At 49.1% G+C, this 24,241-nt stretch overlaps 2 protein-coding genes across 2 annotated transcripts; both read right to left on the bottom strand.

Annotated features, from left to right (window-relative positions):
- Positions 1 to 3,864: 3,864 nt before the first annotated feature.
- ltc4s (leukotriene C4 synthase) lies at positions 3,865 to 6,290 on the bottom strand. The gene is made up of 5 exons (XM_077022504.1): positions 5,857 to 6,290; positions 5,555 to 5,654; positions 5,240 to 5,310; positions 4,590 to 4,671; positions 3,865 to 4,273 (listed from the first exon to the last, which is right to left on the bottom strand). Exons 1-5 carry the CDS (start codon positions 5,912 to 5,914, stop codon positions 4,141 to 4,143), a joined length of 444 nt encoding a protein of 147 aa, XP_076878619.1. The 5' UTR covers positions 5,915 to 6,290; the 3' UTR covers positions 3,865 to 4,140.
- A 146-nt stretch (positions 6,291 to 6,436) lies between these two features.
- On the bottom strand, positions 6,437 to 24,241 carry maml1 (mastermind-like transcriptional coactivator 1). The gene is made up of 5 exons (XM_077022501.1): positions 22,449 to 24,241; positions 15,381 to 16,727; positions 11,350 to 11,559; positions 10,583 to 10,718; positions 6,437 to 8,702 (listed from the first exon to the last, which is right to left on the bottom strand). The coding sequence occupies exons 1-5, from the start codon at positions 22,770 to 22,772 to the stop codon at positions 7,696 to 7,698; spliced, it is 3,024 nt and encodes a 1,007-aa protein (XP_076878616.1). The 5' UTR covers positions 22,773 to 24,241; the 3' UTR covers positions 6,437 to 7,695.

Genomic DNA, 24,241 nt, shown 5'->3' on the forward strand with positions numbered 1-24,241 from the left:
CAAATATACAGGTTATTTATGCATATTCAGTATGTTTACACCATGAAGTGAAACACAAGGGGAGGGGTTATTTTGGATTTGCATGAACACTACAGCAACACATGTTGTATATACTGTAAACACATGGACAACAAAAATGCTAAAAAAGAAAAAAGAAAAAATAGGCTTGTAACTAGCATACTAAATAAGGATGTATCTTTGTCTTGCTTTTGGGTCTTGCTACCAGATCTCAACATCTTGAGTGACGTCTCCATCCCTCTCATGCTCCTGATCAACATCACCTCAAGCTTCCTCCATCACCTGCTGAATGGATTTGCATGGGTGGGGTTGGCGACCACCTCCATGCCAAAAAAGATCTCAACAGCAATGGAAAGTTTGGTGGAGGTGAAGCACAGCAAATCGGAGCTGTTCAGTGAACCAGTTTGTACTTGAGCGGCCCGGTGCAAACCCGGACTGTTCTGGTTCATCCCCCTAGTGATGGAGAATGAGCGTGTTGTGCTCTGTGTTGAGGAAGGTGATGATGTGGGCAGTGTTGTATGGCCCAAGAGTGGCATGATGATGAACACCACCATTCTGGCAAATGGCCGCACACATTGTGATATTGTTGCCATGCACAGATAAGGTTGGACCCTTTGCCTCCAGAAAAGCCAACGAATGGTTGACGACATGGCAAACCAGAGTGGCTCTGATCTCATCCATTATGGTTGCTCATCCTCTTCCTCATTTCCATGCTCTTCATCGTCATCTCTAAGCAGTATTGGATTCCATTGATGTGCAAACCAAGATTTGCAACTTGTGGCCTCTTTATAGGGATTAGGCTTTGATGTCTAAAGATTTGTAAAAATTAGCTAGATGTGTTTTAATCTGAGGGGACTGGATTTGGATTAAACATTAAACACACAGTTCCTACATTAGACACGGCATTCAAAACGGAAAACGTCATGTCTAATGTAGGAACTGTGTGTTTAATGTTTTGCAAAAAGTGTGTTTTAGAATTTAAGAATTTCTAAATTATTGTAAGGCAGAGAATGGGCTTACATTATTATTACCAAATAAAGCCCCACTCTCAAGAATGTGTATATTTCATAAAGTAAATTAATAAAAATAATAAATCTACTGTTGCATTGAAGTGTGATGGTGTTTATTGGTTTTACGATGCTGAAAGATTCATGTACATATGCACAGAAACCTGTTCTTTTTGTGCCAGGGCGTCATTCCTCGGTGTTGGACACCTGGGCCTGGAGGCCTCCACCTGCTGCTCCACCACCTCTGTGTCTGCCTTCCTCTCGGTGGCGTTGACCGCCATGTCCATCAGGATCTCCAGCTGCATCCTGTAGTTCTTCTCCTCCAGTTCCCTCACCAGCCTGCTGAGGCACCAGCCACCACACTGAGCCCCCACTGGGCCGAGCGCTTGCCCAGTGCCCGTCGAGGAACGTCATGGCGTGGCTGCCGAGCTTGAGGTTCGGCGGTCTGGAGTTTAGGCCCAGCTCCAGGGCGCAGGGATGGTCGTGGAGATCACGGGGCGAGGAGAGAGTGGCATTTTGCCGGGCAGGCATCTTCTCAGGGTTCCAGATGTTAGTAAAGGTCATGGCTCAGAAAGTGCTGCAGAACCAGTAGCGTAGAGTGGTCAACCTGGCCCATAATTCCTGAAGAATGGCCATTTTCTGTGAAACTAGGGTATTATACTGATACGGTTTTCCAAAAAAAATGTATGTAGATGTGACTTGCAGATGTATTTGGCTTTCCCAGGTTCTCTCTCCTCTCTCTCTAATGAGGTTCTCTTCTGTGGAATCGGTGGCTACGTTAGATTTTAATTTTCTCCATATTTGCTCTAACCAGAGGCAACATCTGGAAGTAACCGATCCAGAGATGGAGAAGTAAAGTATATTACGACTGGCTTCAACTGGCTTCAACTGGTACTGACTAATAAAACATTTTTTTTTAACGAAACATGAGTTTTGCTCTTCTAAAGCTTTACAACTAGTACCCCAATAAAACTTATTTTATTTAAAGTAAGCTTCATCATTCCTTTTCTTAACACTAAACACTGTTGCCGTAGTAACAGTATATTCCTGACCAAAATGACCCGAGACGGGTGACACGCGACCGCCTTCTTGTTGATGGAGCGGACAGTACGCACCCAGACACAGATGTGGGGCAATTTCAGTCCTTTCATCCCATGTGGAAGCCCTTAATTTCACCAAGTTCCTCCTTAAAATCAGCCAGATGTTCCAGACTCCTCTATCTGAAACATTTTTGTTTTTTTTAGCTGCTGAGTGAAAAGGATGTCCACATGTACACTGCTGCACCCAGTTGGTAGTAGACGAAACCTAAAGCAGCAATTGGACAGTTTTGCACTAGGACTTGACTTAATCATTCTAATTAATTATATCATATGTATAGAAAGATAATTTTTCTTTTGCTTTTTCACAAAGAAAAAAAGTCCCTTAATTAGTTTTGACTGGACTGAAAAAATTCACACCAAAAGTATTTCTGCTGAAGTATACCCTGTGCTTATGAGCCACTGGAATGTCTGTAAAGTAGAAGATTTGTCTTGAGAGGGCTAAATTACACCACAAAAGGATATTCAGTGGTTCTGGTCTTCCTGAGTATAAGACAGAGCCTAACCCTAATGCCGTAAATGCCATGGTGTGAGGAGCATTAAAGCGCCCTGTAGAGCCCTCTAGTGGTGGAAACCTAGTGAAGCCATAGAACAGGTTAAGTTACTCAATAATGTAGGTGTAACGGGACATAATTTGGGGGCCCCAATTTTTTTTATTACAAGTTACAAATATTAATTTGTAATAATTAATTTGTAATATTTGTAATTAACTTTTGTAAGTAATTTTTGTAATTTGTAATTAATTTGTAACTAATTAATTTGTAATAATATTACAAATATTACATAATTTGTACCACTTTTTCAAAAGCCGGTTTTGGTCCCCTGCAGTTTTTATGGTTAAAAACAAATATTTAAATAGCGATGAATCCATGTCCCCCCACTTTTTCAAAAGCCGGTTTTGGTCCGGTTTACTTGGTTTAGTTTATTAGTTGTTCGCTCCAGCACCCCCGTCAATGATTGACACACACACCCCCACCAATTGACAATTTGTTTTAGGTTTTTAGGCAGAAACCAGAGTTGTTTTATACAGTATCTCATAGATCAGGACAGAATTAGTTTTTCATTCATCTGGTTTTGAGAGTTCACAGGCTCGCTGGCAAAATTAATTAACATTGAATTTCAATGTTGCACAAGAACGAGTTGATTGCAAAAAACTGTAAATATTAATATCAGTTATTTTGTAGACTGCAGGTGCTTAGGCATGGAGTGCTAAATGTGTGCTAGGCTATTCTTTGCTGTGTGGTAGTAGGTGTTTTGTACTAACTTTAAACTTGTATTCCAAATGAAACCTAGAACGGTTCCGAGAGGCTTTTCAGCGTTTCCCCTTCGCCTTGCCTCATGTTTTTTTCAAAACTGATACGATCAGAAGCGCCAATTGTTGGTGTCAAAAAACAGAGCATTGCACATTTGCGTGACCCCGTATGCGTTGCTTGTGGTTTACTGGTTACTGTAGCGAGATATATTTAGCCGTGTGTGCAGCTATGGTTTACTGGTGCATCTCGCCTGTGAACATCAGTTCCGCATTATCTTCACTGTTCTTCTCACGTACTTGTAGGACGCGTGTACCGTGTATTCTCCGTGAGACTGCACGCACCGAACCGTCAGCACCGTATCGTGACGGTTTTGTATGAATATATGTACCGTTACAGCCCTAACAAAGTAATTAATTCATGTATATATGATCTGTAACATTTGTTGTTGTGTATTTGTGTGTGGGAGCAGCACCAAATGAATCCACAGGTTGAGTGCATGTGTAATTCAATATAGTTCAGAAACAGACTGACAAAACTAGAAGGCTTACAAGGTAAAATATATTTGAAAGCAACACATTTCCCTCCATTTATTGAAGTAAAAATTATGCAAATATTTGTCAGTATATGGTCAACATCTTCCAAAAAATGGCAAAAAGTTTGAGCAAAATAAGTCCCAAAACATGCAAGAACCTATTCAGAAAATACAAAATGCTGCAGTTTGGTTTTAGTTTGACATTGCCTCCGCCACCACCTCCCCATGCAGGTTTACGTGAGCTGTCCCAGAGCGGCGAGGGGGTCCAGCCCCAGATACAGACGACAGAGAGAGCACAGCACACCCACCGCTCCAACTGCTATCAGCACCCACTGCACTTTGGCACTGAAGTACAGAGGAGCCAGTCTGAGAGAGAGAGACAGACAGACAGAGAGACAGACAGACAGAGAGACAGACAGACAGAGAGACAGACAGACAGAGAGACAGACAGACAGAGAGACAGACAGACAGAGAGACAGACAGACAGAGAGACAGACAGACAGACAGAGAGAGACAGACAGAGAGAGAGAGACAGACAGAGAGAGAGAGACAGACAGAGAGAGAGAGACAGACAGACAGACAGAGAGAGACAGACAGACAGAGAGAGCTTGTTTAACTGGAATAAATAAATATATATATATTAGTATGTACATAATGTGAATAGAGTACTAGTGCCTCCTACCTTCCTGTAACGGACTGTGCGTATCCATGGAAGTACCGATATCGTCCAAACAGGTACAGGAGACCAAGGAAAGTCGACAGCGCTTAAAGACACAGTTAATTCACAGATAGATGGATGTCTAAGGCAACTGGAAAATAAGTGTCGGGGAACACTGCCTCCTTTGAAACCACTTCCTAATTGGCTATTACCAAGAAAATGTATTCAATATTAGCTGCTATTTATGCCATTGACAAATCTGTTCCTAGAAACTACTGGTAATGACAATTAGGATAAGCTTGACTGTTCTTTAAAATAAAAGTGCCTATCAGCCAAACTGAACACACATGGAATGTTGCAGACGCGCAACATTAACCTTTAAACTTGGCAAAACGAGATCAACACCTCTGCAACACCATAAAACACGCATCACACTTTTTATGAATGCTTATCTGCAACACAGGATGTGGTTTTATGATTACAAATAAAACATTTACCACATTCAACTAGATGTTAATCAACTCATACGCAGCTCAGCGGAGTCAGAGAAACAGGTTTAGTAAGTTAAAACTTGGACTATTTTGCATGGCACACAACCAAGGTTTTGTTGGTATGGAAATCCATCAAGAGCGCAAAGTCTGGAATTAAGTGGAAGATGAAGGTGAGGTGTTTACCTTGGCTGAAGAAAAGTCCCGCTACCCAAAGTGAGATGATGAATAAGGGGAAGTACTCCGAGCAGTTCACTCTAACAGATAAACACACCACTTAGAATATAGAAGTAGCATAGGAACACGCATCCCCTATTTTAATGACCCAACACGAACCACAAACATGTATTCAAATGACCATGTCTTTTATAGACTACATCATTTACATACATATTTTTCTTTCCTTTACGCAACAACTCATGCTCACACATACAATAGTAAAAACCTTTTTGGATTTAACCATTATTAAAAGGGGGGGGGGGGGGGGGGGGGGAAACTCACTGTGCTCTGAAAATCCTCTCAAACTCAGGGGGTCCTGTGGTGGCTGGTGGCGAGACGGAGTATTTGCGGCGAGCGTAGATGACCTGCAGGGAGAAGTAAGCTAACAGACACGGGCGTGCAGGACTGAGTCTCTTCATAAGGACCAGAACGGAGGAGAGATGCTTGAGAGAAATACATTACTGCAACTGCAGTTTCAAGTCCATCCAAAGAAACTGAAACTAGTGACGACTGCACTATACGGCGGTAAATGAAGGCAGAACAGAGATGAGCCTGCGTGTGAGATGCAGCAGGGGCCGCCCTACCTTGCTCCAGCAGCCCGAGAACGGTGACGGCGGCTACAGAGACCAGCTGATCCAGCATGGTTCAGCAAAAACGCAGCCAGAGTTAGAAATAACCCACTCCATCTCCGGCTCCGACCTTATAAATAACGTCGTCATTGCAACCCTGCACGTGGGCAGAGGTGTCGGGCAAACAGGTCTAGCCTTACAAAATCTGTGATCGTTCATGACCACACCCACCCGCACACAGGAAGGAGGCTAGGGGCCAATCAAATGCTGCTAAAGAGGATTCAGTGAGTCCCAGGCACGAGTACAGGATTGAGGAAGAATAACTAAAGCGTCTGTTTGTAAGATCAGCCCTGCGTTCTGTGGCCTGGACTATTTACTGGTTATAACGTAGGATATGGAATAATCGCTCGTGTGTCATCTGCTGTGAAACACTTCAACACATGATTTGTGTTATATACATGTAAGCAGCAATACAGCTCCAACACACAATCATCTCTCGTATGCCAGACAGCATAGCTAGCAGTCCGAACAAATCAATAAATATATGTAAAATAAAAGACCCCATGCACATCGTTGTTTCTAGAGAACTATATTTACATAATACTCTTGTTTTGCAGAGAACAATAATAAAAAGTATAAAATACTTACAAAATTCGCAACAATGTACATATAAAAATAAGATTTGTCTTCTCCAGAACATTAGGAAAAGCATACATACAAAAAATAGATATAAATAAACAAGAAGCCGCATCAGATACAGATCTGAACTCACTCCTAAATACAGAGAAGCCACATTTCAGCTGAAACACGCACACTCACCAGGCTGGGACGGTCCATCCCACTCCTACTAACGAAGGAGAGCGGAGGGTGGGGAGGTCTGAAGTGAAGGAAATAGAATAGTCTCCACTTCCTGGATACCCCCTCCCCCCAATCAGAGGGAACCCAGATTTCAGGAGAGAAGGTAATGTATTAATTTAACGTGGCGGAAATGCTGACAGGGAGTTAACATGCGTTGTGGCATTAGTGTTGTAGTGTAATGGGTATAACCTCTGCTCCTCAGAATGCTACTCCCCCTCTCCACTCTGGGGTTTGAGGGAGCTTGATCCACACAGTCTGGCCAGCGATGAACCATTAGAACCAGCACCGAACCTTCAGAACCGGAGGTTCGGCTCTCCACAGCGGAGGCAAAGCACTTCATAGAGGGGGAGGGGTAACCACCCCCTCTCCACTAACCCCCCCCCCCCCCCCAATCACATTGCAAATGTGTACAAGAATGAGATCATGATGCTCGAGGTCATGGAGGCTGGACTAAGGCTTGCTGGACTACGTGTAAAGGTTGAGGAGACGTTCCTCAATATAACAGTCTGTGACATCACATACAGTCCAAGTTCATTCCTACCATGTCACAATATTCAGAGGTCACTGGTCCTCCACAGAGGAACATACCAGGACACAAATCACCCATTTGGGAAATGTAGGTAGTCTGGCTGTAGTTTTACAGCAAGAAGGCAAAAAAAGCAGTGTGTGTGTCAGTGTGTGTGGTGTGTGTGACCAATCACATTTGGGTATGATTCAGTGGTTTTAAGTACTGAGCCACAGGTTCAGTAGTAGAATGTTTCTCCATCTCTCTACACATTTTCATTCCAGCCCTCGGAATTCTCAATGCTCACAGGCTTTTGGTCCTGTGCCCCCACACGTTCATGTATTATACACACCATGTATACATACACAAGACAAAAAAAACAGCAGTTCTGACCAGTTATTTCATCCTACACTCTGAAAACAGCCAGTCAACGTTCATTCACCGGGCCTCCGTCCCACGGCAGGTCTGGGACCGGCCGGGCTGAGCGCCCGTCACTGATGACTGGCCAGCAACTCGTCCAGGTCGTCCATCCACTCCTGTGTGGCCTGGTTCTTCAGCAGAGAGTCCACCAGGTCGCTCTCCCCGGGGAAGCTGGACATGGGCCCCGACTGGGCCCCGTAGCTGAACGTCTGCTGTTGGCTGGCGGGCCGGCCCACCTGGTAGGCCTGGTTGCACTGCATGCCGGCGGTACGGTTGGGGACCTGAGCGCCTTGCGGCTGCCCGAAGCGTCCCAGGTCGGGCAGGACCTGCTGGGGGGGCGGCTGGCCTTGCGGGCCTTGCTGCTGGCCGGGCTGGGGAAGCTGCTGGCCCATGCCGCCGTTGCTGGTTCTTTGCTGCGCCATGCCCGGCATCATCTGCGCTGGGTTCATGCCACCCATGGGGCGGGCGGGCGCGCCGTTCCCCATGCCTGCCTGGGCGAACGGGCCGGCGCCGGGCAGCTTGGGCACGCGGGCTTGCATGTGGAAGCCGGAACCCGGGAAGCCCACCCCGTTGGCGGGGTTGGGCTGGCCGCCCATGCCCTGCTGGAGGACCGGGTGGGACTGGGGCTGCTGCTGCTGCTGCCAGGTCTGGGCCTGGGGCTGCATGGCTCCCTGGAGAGATGCGGTGATGGAGGCGGGCATGGCGGTGGCCATGTTGTTAGCCAGGGCGCCGGGCATGCGGGCTAGCTGGTGCAGCTGCTGCTGTTTGAGCAGGGCGGCGTTAGGCTGGTTCTTCAGGTGAGTCTGCTGCTGAGCCATGACGTTCTGCCTGTAGGTGGCCATGGGCATCCTCTGCTGGTTGGGGTGGGAGGGGTGCATGGGCATGTTGTAGAGCACGTCCAGACCCCCCCCGCACGACGACAGGCTCATGTCCGCTTGGCCGGCGGTCGGTTGGGCGCCGGGGGCGGGGCCGCCTCCCTGGCTCATACCCATCATGCCTTGCGCTTGCGGGAACATGTGCTGAGCGCTGGGAGCGGGGCCACCAAGGGAATTCACGCCACCAATTGACTGCGATGAACCTAGTGGACAGAGAAAATGAGCCAATGAAATGGGGAACATGAGCGTGCTTGAATGTCTCAACCAAATTTAGGATTCTGAGCACAACAAAACCCAAGACAGTAAAATTAATGACAGCTTTTAACCCTTTAATAATTTAAATAATAAATAATTAATAAACCTTATTTAACAAACTTTTTAAAAAATTCCTTAAACTCCAAGCATGGTGCATTTCATAAAATAAAAAGCATAGATCATATTTATGAATTAAAGTCCAAAGAGAAAATAAGGCAGCCAGTGCGTTAACGCCCAGCGACAACCCTGTATCACCACTTCAGACTGAACGTGGGGCCGGTGTGTAAAGATCTGGAAATGCACTCTGGAATTACGATGAAAAGGCTTCCAGCACCTGCTAGATTAGCCTCATAGTGCCAAATGAAGGAAGGAAATCCAGCAGACGTTGGCTGATCACTTCCATATTGGGTAAAGGGAAAACGAGGCAAATTAGGGGTTTTTTTTGTTTGTTTTTTATCCTATTAGTATCCTGATTTGACAATGCAAATCATTTTTGTAATGGCGATGGACCACAAGCCAGGTGCACTGGTCATGTGATCGGGAGAATCCGCTTTCTCACAGAACTGATTCACCTTCCATGTATTACTGAACACCGAACAGCCTTTGCAAGCCAGTTACCAAGAGACGCGTTCATTTCAATATTTATGAAATTACAGAACTACAGAAAGAGGAAACCTAACACACACGACCAACGCGGAAAGAGGTGCAGCTCTCCATGGCTTTAGAAGGTGGTTTTATTGGCTTAGACGGCTGGTGGTCTTGAATTCTACACAGATAGTCTAGGGTTTCACCAGCAACACCAGTGATTCAAGACGTCTTGAGTAAATAAGACGCACTCATTTTGAGACCCCGGTGAGATGAAAAGGGAAAACAGAACATTTGTTTTTTCAGGCGTCTGGAAATCCATGACGTGAACACGCTGGTGTCAGAGCAGCTTTAGCATCGGCGTGGTGGGGTCTTCAGCGTCGCTGTGCAAACAGTCCTTGATGCAAAATCAAGAGCACTTTCACAAGTTCCGCCATGCAGAAGCCATAGCCACCGGCTACAGGCGCCACAGATCTTTATTTACCCAACAAGAGGCTGAGCAAACGTGTGTCGTACACGCTTAACTGCTAGATTTGACCAACAAATGGTGCTCACCTCTCCAGTACCAACGCAGAGATGTTTAAAAAGATAGCATGGTTCACGGATGCGGTGAATCTTCCGAACATCTTAATAAAAAAACGGTAGGTGGGCGTTTCATTTACTGTCACTTAGAGGTTTTGAATGACTCGACATGCTTTCCTAACCACATCTGACATGGGTGCAGGCTAAATGTGGTAAAAGTTAATCATGCTGCAACAACAACATGAACTGGACAGGAACTTGACTGATGGCTTTGCTTTGTTTGCACCAAACAACAACGGCACGTCTGTCAGGCAATAACCAAAATGACCAGCCCAGAAACCCCACAGTGGTCATCCCTACTTGCAGATGCCAATCAAGATCAAATGAAGGATACACTAGCCACTATATGGCTGTTATTTTGTTTGTTTGGGTTTTTTTGTTGTTGTTGTTCTGCAATGCAATGTGTCAGAAATGTTTTGCCCGGCAACCTTGACCCACGTTTAATGCCCATTATGATTCCACAGCAGGGCACTTCCTGCTCGCCAATCAAATGAGCCAGTGGGTAAGCACACTTTGCAAATCAGGTGGCATGAATGTTTAGAGGAAACAGGACAGATGAGAGGTGGGGAGAGAGAGGGAGGGGAGTTCTGAGGTAGTCAACTGGGTGTCCAGCATCCAGGGGTCAAGGGGGTCAGGGGGCCATTAAGGCTGCCGTGGGTACCTGGAAACTGGGAGACTTGTGGCTGCGGCTGGAATGGGTTCTGCTGGGCAGACGGGTTCTGTTGGTCCTGGTACTGGGGCGGGGGGCGGGTCAGGTGCCTCTGCAGCTGCTGCTCCTGTTGCTGCCGCTGTTTCTCCTGTGTGTGTGAGTGCGTGTGTGTGTGAGTGTGTGTGTGCGTGTGTGTGTGAGTGAGAGAGAGAGTGTGTGAGTGAGAGAGAGAGTGTGTGAGTGAGAGAGAGAGTGTGTGAGTGAGAGAGAGAGTGTGTGAGTGAGAGAGAGAGTGTGTGAGTGAGAGAGAGTGAGTGTGAGAGTGAGAGAGAGTGAGTGTGAGAGTGAGTGTGAGAGAGTGAGTGTGAGAGAGTGAGTGTGAGAGAGTGAGTGTGAGAGAGTGAGTGTGAGAGAGTGAGTGTGAGAGAGTGAGTGTGAGAGAGTGAGTGTGAGAATGTACAAGAGAGGCACACTTGCTTAGTTATGAGCATCATTAATCTGGGAGGCTACATGCCAACTAATAATGAAAAGTGCTAGTGTCATGACTAAGAATGTAACATTTGCGCCCCCCAGTGGCCATTTAAGACACTGCTCTCATAAACAACAAAAAAGTGTGTGTGATTTATGCATCTTTTAACAGGCATCAAATTAACTGTTATTTTAATTGCACAAGTTTTTTGCCCAGCGGTTCCTGAAAATGTAACAGCACATAGAACATGTATTTGATCTGAAACATGACTGGAGACAAGTTTGACCCGGATTGGCCTTTGCCCTCTGACCTGCTCAGCCATTATGTGCCTGTGCTGGTTGAGGAGGAACTGTTTCTGCTGTGGACTCATGATGGTCATCTGTTTGGGCAGGGCGCTCAGGTACGTCGCGTTGCTGTGGCTAGTCGCCATGCCGCCTCCCCCGCCTCCGCCTCCTTGCTGGGTTGCCATGGCGCTGCCGTTGCCCGGGACATGGGGAGCTGATGGGTAGGTGCCTGGCTCCTGCAGACAGAGGTAGAGAATAAAAACCCAACCCTGGATTTACAGGATGCCAGCAGCAATTCAGGTGGGCTTCAGTCTCAGAGCTTAAAGCAAAGTTCCTGCCCAGGATGTCTTCACAGCGCGGGACGTGAGCGGGACCTTCACCTCGAGGGCTGGGGCCTCAACACCAGTGTTCAACATGATCCAATTACCAGTCATTACCAGTTCTGGGTCAGCAGGTGAAGAGCCCCTGCTAAGTAGTGTCGGTGTGTTGCACCCAGAAAACGTACTGTAAAATGTGAATATTTCTAAAAATAGTACTAGATTACATGATAAGTATTAAGTATTATATGTATTCAATGAAATTAAGTAAATATGAAAAACACTGGACACAAACAATTGGTTTATGAGGACTAGCTGAGAATTGTCTGTACACGGTCCTAATATACATAGTACAAGGTCCAGTCAGCACTTTTGATTGACGGGCCGCTACTACTCCACTCAAGCAGGGTGCAAAGAATGGCGCTAGCAGTATCAGTCATACAACCATACATGCCTAGCACCAGAAGTGTGAGTGTGTGCTCGTGGTAGACAGCTCCATGAATGGTGAAAATTGCATGGACTTCATAACGTAAACACGGCACATTACCTTGGCCTAGAACGGCCTAACTTTGAGAATTCCTACAGCTAATGACAGTGTAGACCAGGGGTAATCAATTAAATCTTTCCGCGGTCCATTTTTGGCAGATAGCTCAGACCTTAGGTCCGGGTCCGCGGTGGCGAACGAAAGTTGTTGAGCGGGGGCGAACGTAACACTCAAATGGGTGGTGAACGTAACACTCGTCTAAAAATAAATTCTCCGGTTTAAAATATAGTCTCCCGTTAAAAAATTTTTGGCATTTGGGTCCGTATCCAGTTAATCAGGAATGTGATTGGGTCCGGACAGGACGGCGTTCGGGTCCGGATCCGGACCGCGGTCCGCCATTTGGTGATACCTGGTGTAGACCATGTTGGGTAAAGTTTATATAAGATTTACTCAACATTAGAACACTGGAAGAGGAGAAATTCAGACTAAAATAAATCCTTTACTGGAATAAATTGGTTTATCATTGAGTGCCTACAAGAACAACATTAACCTAATTAGTCAGGGGAAAAAAAAGATTTAGGCTCCCTGGAGCTTTAAGGGTGGCAGTTCTGTAATGCACATTCTTGCCACGAGAGGGCAGAGCAGCAAAACTCATGTGCTTCAGGCGTGACAAAAACGACGAGCAGAGAAAAGGCCCCGAAAACTAAACCTGCCAGAAGGTAAAGCACAGACCGCCACTACACGCGCCCCATCCGTGAAGGCTCGACCCGCACGGGCCTCTGGCAGCCCGGAAACCTGAGCGAGACGAGAGGCTGCGAGGACAACTGGGTGTGTTGGCACAGATGAGTTAGCGAGCCTAGACCGGACAGGCGCATCAGATTACACAAACTCTTCAGGACACGGAGCGTACGCATGACCTCTCTACAGCGGGGAAGAGAGCGGCTGACGTGAATTCGGAACCCGGGTCTGCTCCTGAAGCCACTGCAACCCCGGAGAGGCTCAACGCTGCCTCAGCATTCTGGGCCAACCACAGATGAACATGACAGGCCAGCGCCGGAGGTCTGCTGCAAAAATAAACCCCGTGCTGCAGCCCTGGCCTCTTTCCACCCATGCGCTGGCTCCTTCTACCCCAGACGCACAAGGTCACCGTCCCTGCATGGAAAAGTGGTGGGAGGCACGCGCCTCCTCAGGAACCGGGCCACGCCGGACCAGGACCGGGGAGACGGGGGGGGTCCCCCGCACAGTGGACGGGAGAGCAGGAGGGAGAAAGAGCAGAAAGTTCATCTTGCGAGAGGAGAAAAACAAAAATGAAACAAAAAACAAGTGGGTTGGGCAGCTATATTTAAATAGCAGAGACAGAGAGAGGGAGAGAGAGAGGGAGGATCCCAAAATACTGGGAGCAGGACCGGGGAGGACCAGCGCATGAAAGGACGCTTTGTCGTCGTCCTGTCTCCCTCAGCCGCCCTCCCTTTCTCTACTGAGCCCTCTGTCACAGGGCTGCAACCTCACGGCCCGGCCCTCCCTGAGGGTGTGTGTGTGTGTGTGTGTGTGTGTGTGTGTGTGTGTGTGTGTGTGTGTGGGTGCCTTCCAGTGATCTGCTCCTTAGCAACCAGCTGCCTGACCCAGACAAACTCTTCATCCCCGGCGCTGAAGAGGATTGCTGCTGCTACCCCCCCCCCCCCCACACACACACACACACACACACACGTATACAAAAAAGTTTTTATACAAAAGTGCACACACTTCACAGACCTCACCCTTACATCTGCTGCAGAAACCATAACGCAAGGCTGTATTTGTTTTCAAATCTGAACAGATTCAACAGTTAGTTTCTCTAGTGCGGGGGTCGGCAACCCACGGCTCTTTGGCACTGCCCTAGCGGCTCCCTGGAGCTTTTTCAAAAATATTTGAAAATGTAAAAAGATAGGAGAAATATATATATTTGTTTTAATATAGTTTTTGTATGAGACAAACATGACACCAACATTCTTAACGTTTTCCAATGCTGTATTGGTGAAATGCTGAAAAAATGTATTTTGTCAACGAAGATTTGCGTCACAGCCTGCGACACACGTGTCTATTAGCAGGGCGAGATGCTGGGCAGGGGGCTGTTGTAAACAAAACAAAGCATTTTCAAGTACTTTAGCCTAAATTCCAGCACTTTTCAAAGCTGGAACACAAAGTAACATTAAAATTGGTCATGTAAATGTTCATTCCTGTTTTTGAGGTGTTTCTTTATACTACCACATATCGTTTCGGAGACCACTGCATAGAACGTGACGCGCCAAGTTTAAACGCCTCCGCCATTCGCGGAGGTTCGTGCGAGGTGTGCGGAGTCGCGCGCTACGGTCACTCGCGAAAGTATAATCTTACAACTAAAGTGTTGCACTCCATGTATGAAGACACTAAAGAAATAGTTTTTAAAGAAATTTTGTAAGATAGAGTTTAGTTTGTTAAGGCTCTATTTGTTCTATTAATTTGTATGTGACTGTTCCTGTATTTTTTTATTACGTATTTTATGTTGCAAATTGCTGTTTTAATAGTGTACATTGCTGCTACCAAAAAAAGCCACTAGATAGCAGGTACCCTCTGTGACCACTCATTTTTGTTATTATTATTTGTTTGTTTGTTTTTGTTGTTTTCCACTGAGAACAAGATTGTTACATTTATCTTAATTTATTTAAATTTGACCATTAGTGCCTAATGTGGTGTATTACAGATCACTTGTATGACTTTGCATCGCTTATATCAAACCCACCTTTTGAAATAAGATATTGTAAATTTGATTAATCAAACCAATGACTGACCATAGACTAATCTAAAACTGGCATAGGCCTCTCTGCTGTAAATCGAGAATCGAATCGTGACCCTAAAATCGGAAATACAATCGAATCGAGAATTTAGAGAATCGTGACACCCCTACTACAGAATACACTGCAGGGAGAATAAACATTTAATCATGAATGCTCATTATGTACTTGTAGCTAACAGTCATTTTGATATAGGCTAATATAGATACATACAGCATGTGTTGCCTTCATTATAAGGCTTATATAAGGCTTTTAATATTTTGCGGCTCCAAAGATATTTGTTTTTTGTTTTTTTGGTCCAATATGGCTCTCAACATTTTGGGTTGCCGACCCCTGCTCTAGACCATAAAGGACAAAAGGCGACTGGTACAGGGACACCTGCATTCAAGGTGGGTATGGCCCGGGAGGGGAGGGCATGCGGGCGCAGGTGGGTTACCGGATCTTACCTGTGCGTGCGTCATGTGCGCCGGAGCTCTGTAGGTCGGTTTCATGTGGACGTGTCGCAGGATGTTGTGGAGGGCGTTTTTGTTCTGACCCGGCGGGATCGCGGGTCCCCGCGGCGGTCCCGGAGCTCCGGCCTCGAAGTGGCTCAGGGGTTTAGTGTTGCTGTAGTCCAACATGGCGGCCTGCCCACCTGCGCCCGGCGGGTGGCCCAGGGCACCAGAGGGCGCCGTGGGGTGGCCCAGCATGGGGTGCCCGGCGGGCTGCATGTATCCGCCCGGCGCGCCCGCTTTGGGGGAGCCTTTGCTGGGCTGCTGAGTGGTCATGAGGAGGGTCTTGGGGTTCTGGAAGTCCGGGGGGTAGAGGGACGGGCTGGTGGGCTTCTCCAGGCCGAAGGCGCCGCTCATGGCGTTCTGGGCGGTGGCGCTCTGGGTCCAGGCGGAGGGGTGGCCGGGCTGCTGGTGGAACTTGGGCGGTGGCTTCGGCTGCTTCTGCTGGTTCTGAATGCGCTGCGTCCGCTGCTGCTCACGCGCCGCTAGCTGCTGCAGCTGCTGGGCCGGCGACAGGTCCTTGGGCGGCACGGGGAGCAGGTGGCCCTGTAGCGAGCGGGCGGTCTGACCCGGCGGGGCCGTCTGGTTCTGGCGCGGAGCCTGGACGGCCTGCGGGACGGGTAACGCCGGCGAGGAGGCTGCGGACGGAGCGGCCGCGGGCGACCCGACGTGCAGCTGCGGGCCGCCGGCGCCGGACGGCACGTGGGGCGAGCCCGTGCGGGAGTCCTGCTCGAAGGAGGCCGCCGCGGGCGAGAACTCGGCCTTCACCAGGTCCGGCGGGAGGAGCGCCGTGGCGGCGGGTCCAGCGCCGGTCGGCCCCTCGCCGTCCTTGCGGTCGTCGAAGCTGTCGTTGAAGAGCTCCTGGATCTCCTCGTAGGGCACGGAGCGGTTGAACTCCTCCATCAGCTCGGTCCACTCCTGCTCGTTCAGGTTCAGGTCCGGGAGGATGATGCCGCCGTTGCCCCCGCCCGTGGGCAGGATGTCGTCCATGGGCTCCTGCTTCATCTCCTGCTTGAGCCGCAGGTCGGGCTCGGCGCCCCGCATGTCCGGCAGGACCGGCCCGTTGGACTCGGAGGACGCGTGCGAGCCGTTGAGCCCCAGCGCCTCGGCCGTCAGGCCGCGCTTGCTGTCCAGGGGCGAGAGCGGCGGCACGGGGCCGTTCGACGCCCCGTTCAGGCCGCCCAGCGGCTCGTCCAGGCAGGACTTCTTGGACAGCGGGTAGGCGTCGCCAAAGCCGTTGACCTGCTCGCGGCCCAGCGGAGAACCTGCACTCTCCAGCTTCCTCTTCACCGTCTCCTGCAACTAGAGGGTTCAACAGGAACATGGTGAGTTCTCCCACCTCAACAACACAACCACACATTCTCCAAAAGGACAATAACGATAACACAGCCGACCAGTTGATGGGCCACTGGAAGCACCAGCATCGTGCAGCCATTACAGCCAATGGACTTCAGAACACAAGATACAGTTGATGACTAACAGTTGTTTATGTACACGAGACAGTACTATGAGAAACCAACACTCAATATTTTTGCCTTTGGTTGGGTCACCCAGAGGCTGTGTGAACTGGGACTATTAAAGGAGCAAAAGGAACCCTAAAGGAAATCCCATATACATCTATAGGACTGAAGATATAAAATGCATGTCTATGATATACTGAAGAAAGGGTCATGTGGTAAACACTGTTCCTTCTGCCATATTTACACTGGCTAGCTGAAATGGCGGTTCCATCCAAACAAGAGCTGAACCATGCTAGGGACTTGCTATGGGTAAAGTCAGGCGGCTCGTCTGATCTCAACACCCTCCTCCGAGAGAACGAGTGAGTGAGGGAGAAAAAGGGAGAGAAAGAACCAGAAAAACTGGTCTGTCTTTTCACACTCTTTCTCCCGCACCCTCTCCCTTGAGTTACGCACGCCCACATGAGCCGGCTCTCTCTCTCTCTCCCCCTCCCTCCCTCTCCAAATGGCCTCCCAAACTGCCTCTGTTGCCCTGCCCCTCCACCTCCCATCCACCCCTCCTCATTCCTTCACTCTCCCTCTTCTCTCCCTCTCTGCCTTTATGACGCCCCCCCCACCCCTTCTCAACCACCGCCACCACAGGCCACATGGGGCCCATTACCATGTGTATGGGCACCCGGACCACAACTAAAGGGGCGGCGACACGGCCGTGGACCGCCCTGGTTCCTGGGCAGGCGAGTGGCGGGGCCATGGGGGCCAAAGTTGGAGCCGGGGCCACTAGGGGACCGGGCAGACGGTGCCCAGGGGCTCACTGTGCCCTCTACCCCAGCAGTGTGCAAGGCTTGTTGGACGCCATGGCCCCGGGCGGGCTCAGGAACGGACCGCCCCATGTCAGACGGAGACGGACCGCTTTGTTGCGAACGAGAAACATCCGTATGCTAGAAATGTCTTCCCATCTCCTCATAAGAGCAGAAAGCGGCGATACAAGGTGATACGACGTTATCTGGTTAATTCGGACGCTGGGAGAACACGACGACAGTCGAGTGGGCGCAAATACGGGCTCGGCTCTGGCTCGGCAGGGCGGGGGAGCTCCGACTCGTCCACAGACGGAGTCAGACGACCCAACTGGGTCGAAACGGCCACCGAGCAGAGGAAACCGGGTCGCGTCCCGCCCGCTCCTCTGAACGACGACGACCGCACAGCCGTGAGATCTGTGGTCAAAAGTGAAAGACTGTCAACAGGACACCAGAGTCTAATTTGCGCAGCGAAGCAAACGCTTCCTGTTGCAGGGTAAGGGTCAAGCGTGGTGGCATGCGTGCAAACACAAACGCACGAGGGCGCGCGCACACACACGGGGAGGGAGAGAGAGATGTCCTGGGGGCACCAGAAACAATGGTGAGTCAAGCGTGTGGGCGAGGTGGGGGCAGGGACAGCTCAGGCCTGACTCACACTAAACGTGCCTCCACCTCTAGCTGCAGTCTTCCTCTGGGACTGAGGGCCACAGCGGGGGGCCTGCTGATTTATCAGCGCTTGATGGGAACCGCTCGAGAAACCCGGGAGCTGGCGGAGTATTGGGGTAGACGCGTGGCTCGGCGGCTGCCGAGTGTTTGGTACTCTCCTCTCGAGCGCACGAGGGTGTTTGGGCGATGTGCGGGCGGCTCAGGAAGCCCCAGAGTGGAAGAGCTGAAGAACAGGGCGACGTCTGAGGTTGGGAATGAGGTCGAGTCCTGTGGACGCATCGCCTACCGTTGGTGTCCGTTAAACGCCTCACCGGGTTCATCTTGACTGCAATATTAGGATGCCTTCCTACAGTGCTGGGAGGGCCCATCTAATCCACAAGGATAATCAACCTGCTGTCATTTTCAATCAATTAACTTAATGTATTTACTTATTCCTCCACTATCAACACAATACACTATACTACAGGTTTAATTATAGAAATGTATTGTTTAAATGTCAAAAAATATATATATGCAAGACCATGCAGCCTTTGAGTCTAAGTTTAAGCACCATTCGATTTCACAAACGTTAAGTTTGTGCGTTTAGATCATGAAACGGACCACTAAAGGGAAAGAGTCAAGGAACCCCCGCGAGATCAAAACTGTGCAAGCAGCAGCTCTCCTGGGTGCCTCGGCGGGCCCAGCAGGGTCTGCTCCAGTGTGTACAGGCTCCCCACGAGGTTCCTGCGCCCCCCGCGGGTGTCCACAACGCTCCTGTTCCCTCTTCACCTGTGCTGCCCTCCTCCACATGCTCAACCTATTGGACTCGTTTGTTTAACGGCTTAAGCGGCGGGTCACGCGGCTGCATCTCACGTCTGGTCGAGCTCTAGTTATCTGACAAGGTCACTCGGAAGACTGAAACTGAAAAAGGACATAACCAACATTGCAACTTTTTCTCCTTTTTTTTATGCCCAGATTCAAATTTTTTTCCACATAGCTGCAACTTGCACAATTTGTCCTCTGACTCAATGTTCTGATTTACCACATAAGAGCGCTAAGCCAAAAACTCAGTAACGTAGGTTATAAGCTACCGGAACAATCTTCAACAAGGTCATTTACTATTTACTTATGATGTTTATTCATGAGTCTAGAAGGGTGGGGTGGCATTCGATCAACTTTAATCACGAGTGACTACATGAAGACTGGGTACACAGCCCGTACAAATCACAGCCCTTTCTATTCATAGCCTTCCAATTCGTGCTGATCACATTTTGAACGAATTAACGATCCCGTGCAAGTACTTAGTTCTTATATAATTGTAATCAGCGGCCGCCTGAAACTGCCTGACTCAGACATCAGCAGATGCGAGCCATCTCCCCCGCTGATGCAGGCCTGTGCTACAGCCCCAGCGTCACTGGGGCGTGGCCACCTCACTCTTATTTGTAGGAAGTGAAAACTCCACGGTGGTTGAGGGTGCACGTGCAACGCAGGGTTGAGGTCTGAGGGAGGAGAGACGCTCGTGGGCCCTTCGTGTCGCCACCCGTGGGTTGCATGAAGGAAGGACACCCTGGCTGCACGAGTGTCGCTGTGTTTGACAGGCAGAGGACGCCGAAACCGCTGGGTGAGCAGCTCTCTCTCTCTCTCTCCCTCCCTCTCCATCTCGCCTGTCCGTACGACCTCTTGAACTCTCCAGGCTCTGCGTGTGGTTTTGGTAACCCGAAACCTGACCTTTTTGTTCTTCAGACATTTGCATCTTGTGGTAAACCCGCTGAGATCATGCTGCTATATTCTTTTCATGTCCGACAACCCGACTCCTACTTTCTGGACAGTTTCTCGAGCTGTTTAACAGTTCACAAAGTATTTTTCAGTCAACCACTAGTCACCTCTGATCTTCTAAGTTCTTTGAAATTACTTAGATCAGCACATTATTGCTTACTAACAATGTTTGACACATCTACTGTTTTGGGTGTAGGTTCTCAATGCAGACATGACAACACACTTCACTCACTCACTTCTGTGTTAATGATGCAAAGACAGTTGGTCAAGAAACAACTGAACAACCAACTGTTCGGTTACTTATGGTTTTTTTAAATGTGTGCGGGCTGGCTGGGGAGGGGGGTGCTGGTATATAAAAAGCTCCGTGACTGCTATCTGGTTCACCCAATATAGATCTACATCGTAAATGAGTAAAGAAAAACACGGATTGGTTCCAGGTTCTGGTGACTTCCCAATCCCTTAGAACGTGCAAAAAATAAAACTGAAAAAAGTCAACAAGGAGCTAATTTTCTTACCGTGTTCTGAAAATGTTGGGTTACATTTTGCAAAAAATACTTCCGATTATTTAAACAAACTCAGCTGTTCACAAACTTTGGTAAACCACAACAGAGACCATACCAACATGGTCATGATGGTGTGGAGATTCTCAACCAAAGATTTCGTTGTACCAACAGGTCACCATAAACTCCGGCATGGCCAACGTTCAAATTCGTAAGTTCTTTTAGCTTCTCTGTGGCCTTCAACTGGCCATAACACAGGAAATCATAATGAAGATGAAGGCTAGTTAGCCTGTTTAAGTCCAGCACACTTTTGCCGAGTTTATTTCTAGACTAATGCAACTCACACATAAGATGGATTCTCAGTACAATTCCATACGTTGTAACGGTGATCTGAAATGAGTCCTTGGTGGAGATTTTTTAAACACCACAATGCTGAAAAGCTGACTATTCTTGGCACCCGATACTGAACTGCATAACACTGACCTACATTCGGCAAGTGCATTAGTCTGCTCTCAGCCTCTCTCCTCCGTGTATTTTAACGCAGCATGTACTAAACAATAAACACTGAGACTCTGTGGTTATGACAGTTAGCTCAAAAATGCCACAGATGCCGCCCCCACCCCCAGCGGGTGTGCCAATAGTAAAACTGTCCCATCAGGATCCATCAGCCTAACCCCACCGCTTCTCTCTAGCAAAATTGGCCAAAAACAATATTTAAAGTTTCCTAATTGTCAAAAACCAAAAAAAAACAAAAAAAAAAAACCCCAAAATAAACAAAAACAAGTTCGAAACCATTCAAATATCTACTCTTATGTCCCCAAGAGGGCAAAAACCAGTACAGTGAGAGACGTAACTACTTGGATAGGTGAATTTATTTCTACATAAACACAGCTTAACTTTTGCTCGACTTGAAACGGGAAATAATCAAACCGCTGTGCCCTCGGGATGCTAGTGCTGGAATGGCAGGCTAACTGCTTCTTACACGCAATCTTACCACCACATCCCTCAACTTTGCTGTCTACTTAACAAAACAGCACATGCAGCAAAACACTGGCATTGTTTCTACATTTCACTTTCAGCCAGTGCTGAGTGATTCTTGTCTACCTCCTGTCTGTCGGGCAGAGAACTCGGGCGATCTGTGTTTAACAATTTGAGTCTAAAATCAAACGTAGAAGGCCAACAGCAGCGTCAAGAACAGTGAGACAGTTACGTGATGCAGCTGGACTGACCATCACTAACAGGTAGCAACAGTAAACAGGTGATAACTATTCCGAAAACTTTTTGCTTGAGGTTGACCACTTTGAACCTGAAACAGGCTGCAGTTCTGACCTAAAGAAGCCTACATTTTAATGCACATATTTCATGACAAAAGGATCACATTTTAATTCACCGTGAAAGAAACTTTTTACACCATGGAGATTGCCCCCAGGTAGACCGCGGTTTTCCCAGAGCTTGAGGTGACTGTTCGAATAGCCATGTCTGCTCTACTGCCCTGCTTAATGTGCGACTCAAGCATATGGAGGTGATCTGCTCAACTGAGGAAATGAATGAACATTTCAAACCAATGCTTTCACGCAGAAGTTGATGTTGCTCTTTTTTTACAGAGATCTCTTTCAATTTCCCTGGACTAAACAGATACTGGACTACTAAACCTGCCAATTAAGTAATGAGTTAAATGAGGTGTGTCAGGGCATCAACCCATGTTGTAACCCAGCCCTGGTGCACTGGCTGTCTACACCAAGTACCATCAGTCTTCTACACTTCCACAGCTGAACTCCCTGATAACTCGCATTATTCATCAGGTTTTAGCACAAGCGTGAGGTCTCCCCCATTCTGCACAGAACCACCTACCGCGATCAACGTGCTGTTCCTGCTCTGGTCCCCGGGCGCCCCGCCGTCGGCCAGCTCGGCGGTACCGGCCCCGCTGCCGGACCCTCTCTGCGCCGCCGGCTCGGTGCCGGCCTGCGGCTGCCGGTGCTTGTTGGAGCGCTTGGCCTTGGTCTGCAGGCAGCGCTGGTGCAGCGTGAAGGTGTGCTGGCGGTCCAGCTCCAGCCGCTCCACCGCCGTGCCGTCGTAGCGCTTCTCGCAGCTGCTGTGGTGCCGCCGGAACAGCTCGATCCGGCGGCGCAGGCGCTCCATCACCGCGCTGTGCCGCGGCACCACGAAATCCGCCATGGTCGACACCGCAGCCCCCCTCCCCGCGTGTGGGTCGGCACACGGCTCGGTTCTGGCCGGATGTGAGCGACTTATAAACGCTGATTCTGCTGCTTCTCGGGTGTGTGGGCCACGTATCCCCCCCTCGCCGCTACTAAACACGCTCCACTGCCCCCATTTGGGTCGGTACTCCACTAATGCCCCATCACAACACCAGAAGCCCCGCACGCCTCGAGTTCCGCAACCCGTCGGTAAATATCGGACACTTTCCCCCCCACACGCACCTCTGTGTTGTTCAGCCAACCAGCCACATAAATCACAGCTGTGCGTGTAAAAAAAAGAGAGAAACACAAATCAAAGTTTGATTTTTCTCGATAAAAACGAACAAATATCGACCGAGAACCGCTGACGGGGGTTGAACGAGAAGCGGAGTCGACCGACTTCACGAGTTCACCGAGTTTAAAGTGACTAATGGGGAAGAAACGAAGCGCCGAGGCCCGAAGACGAACCGAACCGGGACGCGGTGAATAAAAGTGAACCGTCCCCCCCACCGACACGTCTCCGTTTACCGCCACAAACGCGCCGTGTGACCGGGACCTCCGCGCGACTCCTCCATATAAACACCCCGCGAAACTGTTAGTTTCTCGAGCCGCCGTTAGTCGCGCCGACACAACTTCTCAAACTTTCACTCGCGGATGTGGCAGGATTACCGACACGGTCTCCCCTCCTCCAGAGTGTTAGACGAGGAGAATTTAACTTGGTTTTATATACGTTCACCCGCCGAGCTCCGAGCGGCGAGTCCCGCGCGTCTACTGGACTGAAGTCATGAGGAAACCAGCGAGCCGCGCAGCTCGTGAGAAACAAACAAAAATGGTTTCCACGTCTAGGTTTAGTGGGTGATCCGCTGGTAGAGCCCAGCTAGCCCGCTGCTAACCCCGTTAGCCTGGTGCTAACCCCGCTAGCCCGGCTCGCGCGCCACTCTCGCGCGCGACTCCCTCTCGCGACTCCGTCTCGCGCCTCGTACTCGCTCGAAGTTCGAGGCGAACGGACTTTCCTCTGAGGCGGAGACGGCGACCGCGTAAAAGCCGAGAGGCCGAACCCGCGCGCGCCGCGACGGGCCGCGCTACGGCACACGCGCCGCTACTTTTCACAAACTTTTGAGAGGAGCGAGCGCGCGAACAGCTGATCTGAGGCGAACCCGGAGCGTCAGCTAGCCCGCTAGCTAGAGAGAGTTAGCCACCGTGCTAAGCTACGGATGTAGCTAGCAGCTAGCTAACTAGCCTTATAACAAAGCATAATGAAATCACTTTCACTGATATTCATTTTTTTAAGTTACTCGCGCTGCGAACAATAACGACCGAGCCAGCGCCTCCCCGCCTAGTCGGCACGGGAAAAGAAAACGCAACGTTGAACAAACAAACTCCGCTCTTCTTCGCTATTTCTATTGTTTTCTAGTGTACTGGCAGTTCTTCGTCGCCATCTTGTAACAA

This window comes from Brachyhypopomus gauderio, chromosome 11 (assembly GCF_052324685.1).
Source record: "Brachyhypopomus gauderio isolate BG-103 chromosome 11, BGAUD_0.2, whole genome shotgun sequence".
In the NCBI taxonomy this organism is placed as follows: Eukaryota; Metazoa; Chordata; class Actinopteri; order Gymnotiformes; family Hypopomidae; genus Brachyhypopomus; species Brachyhypopomus gauderio.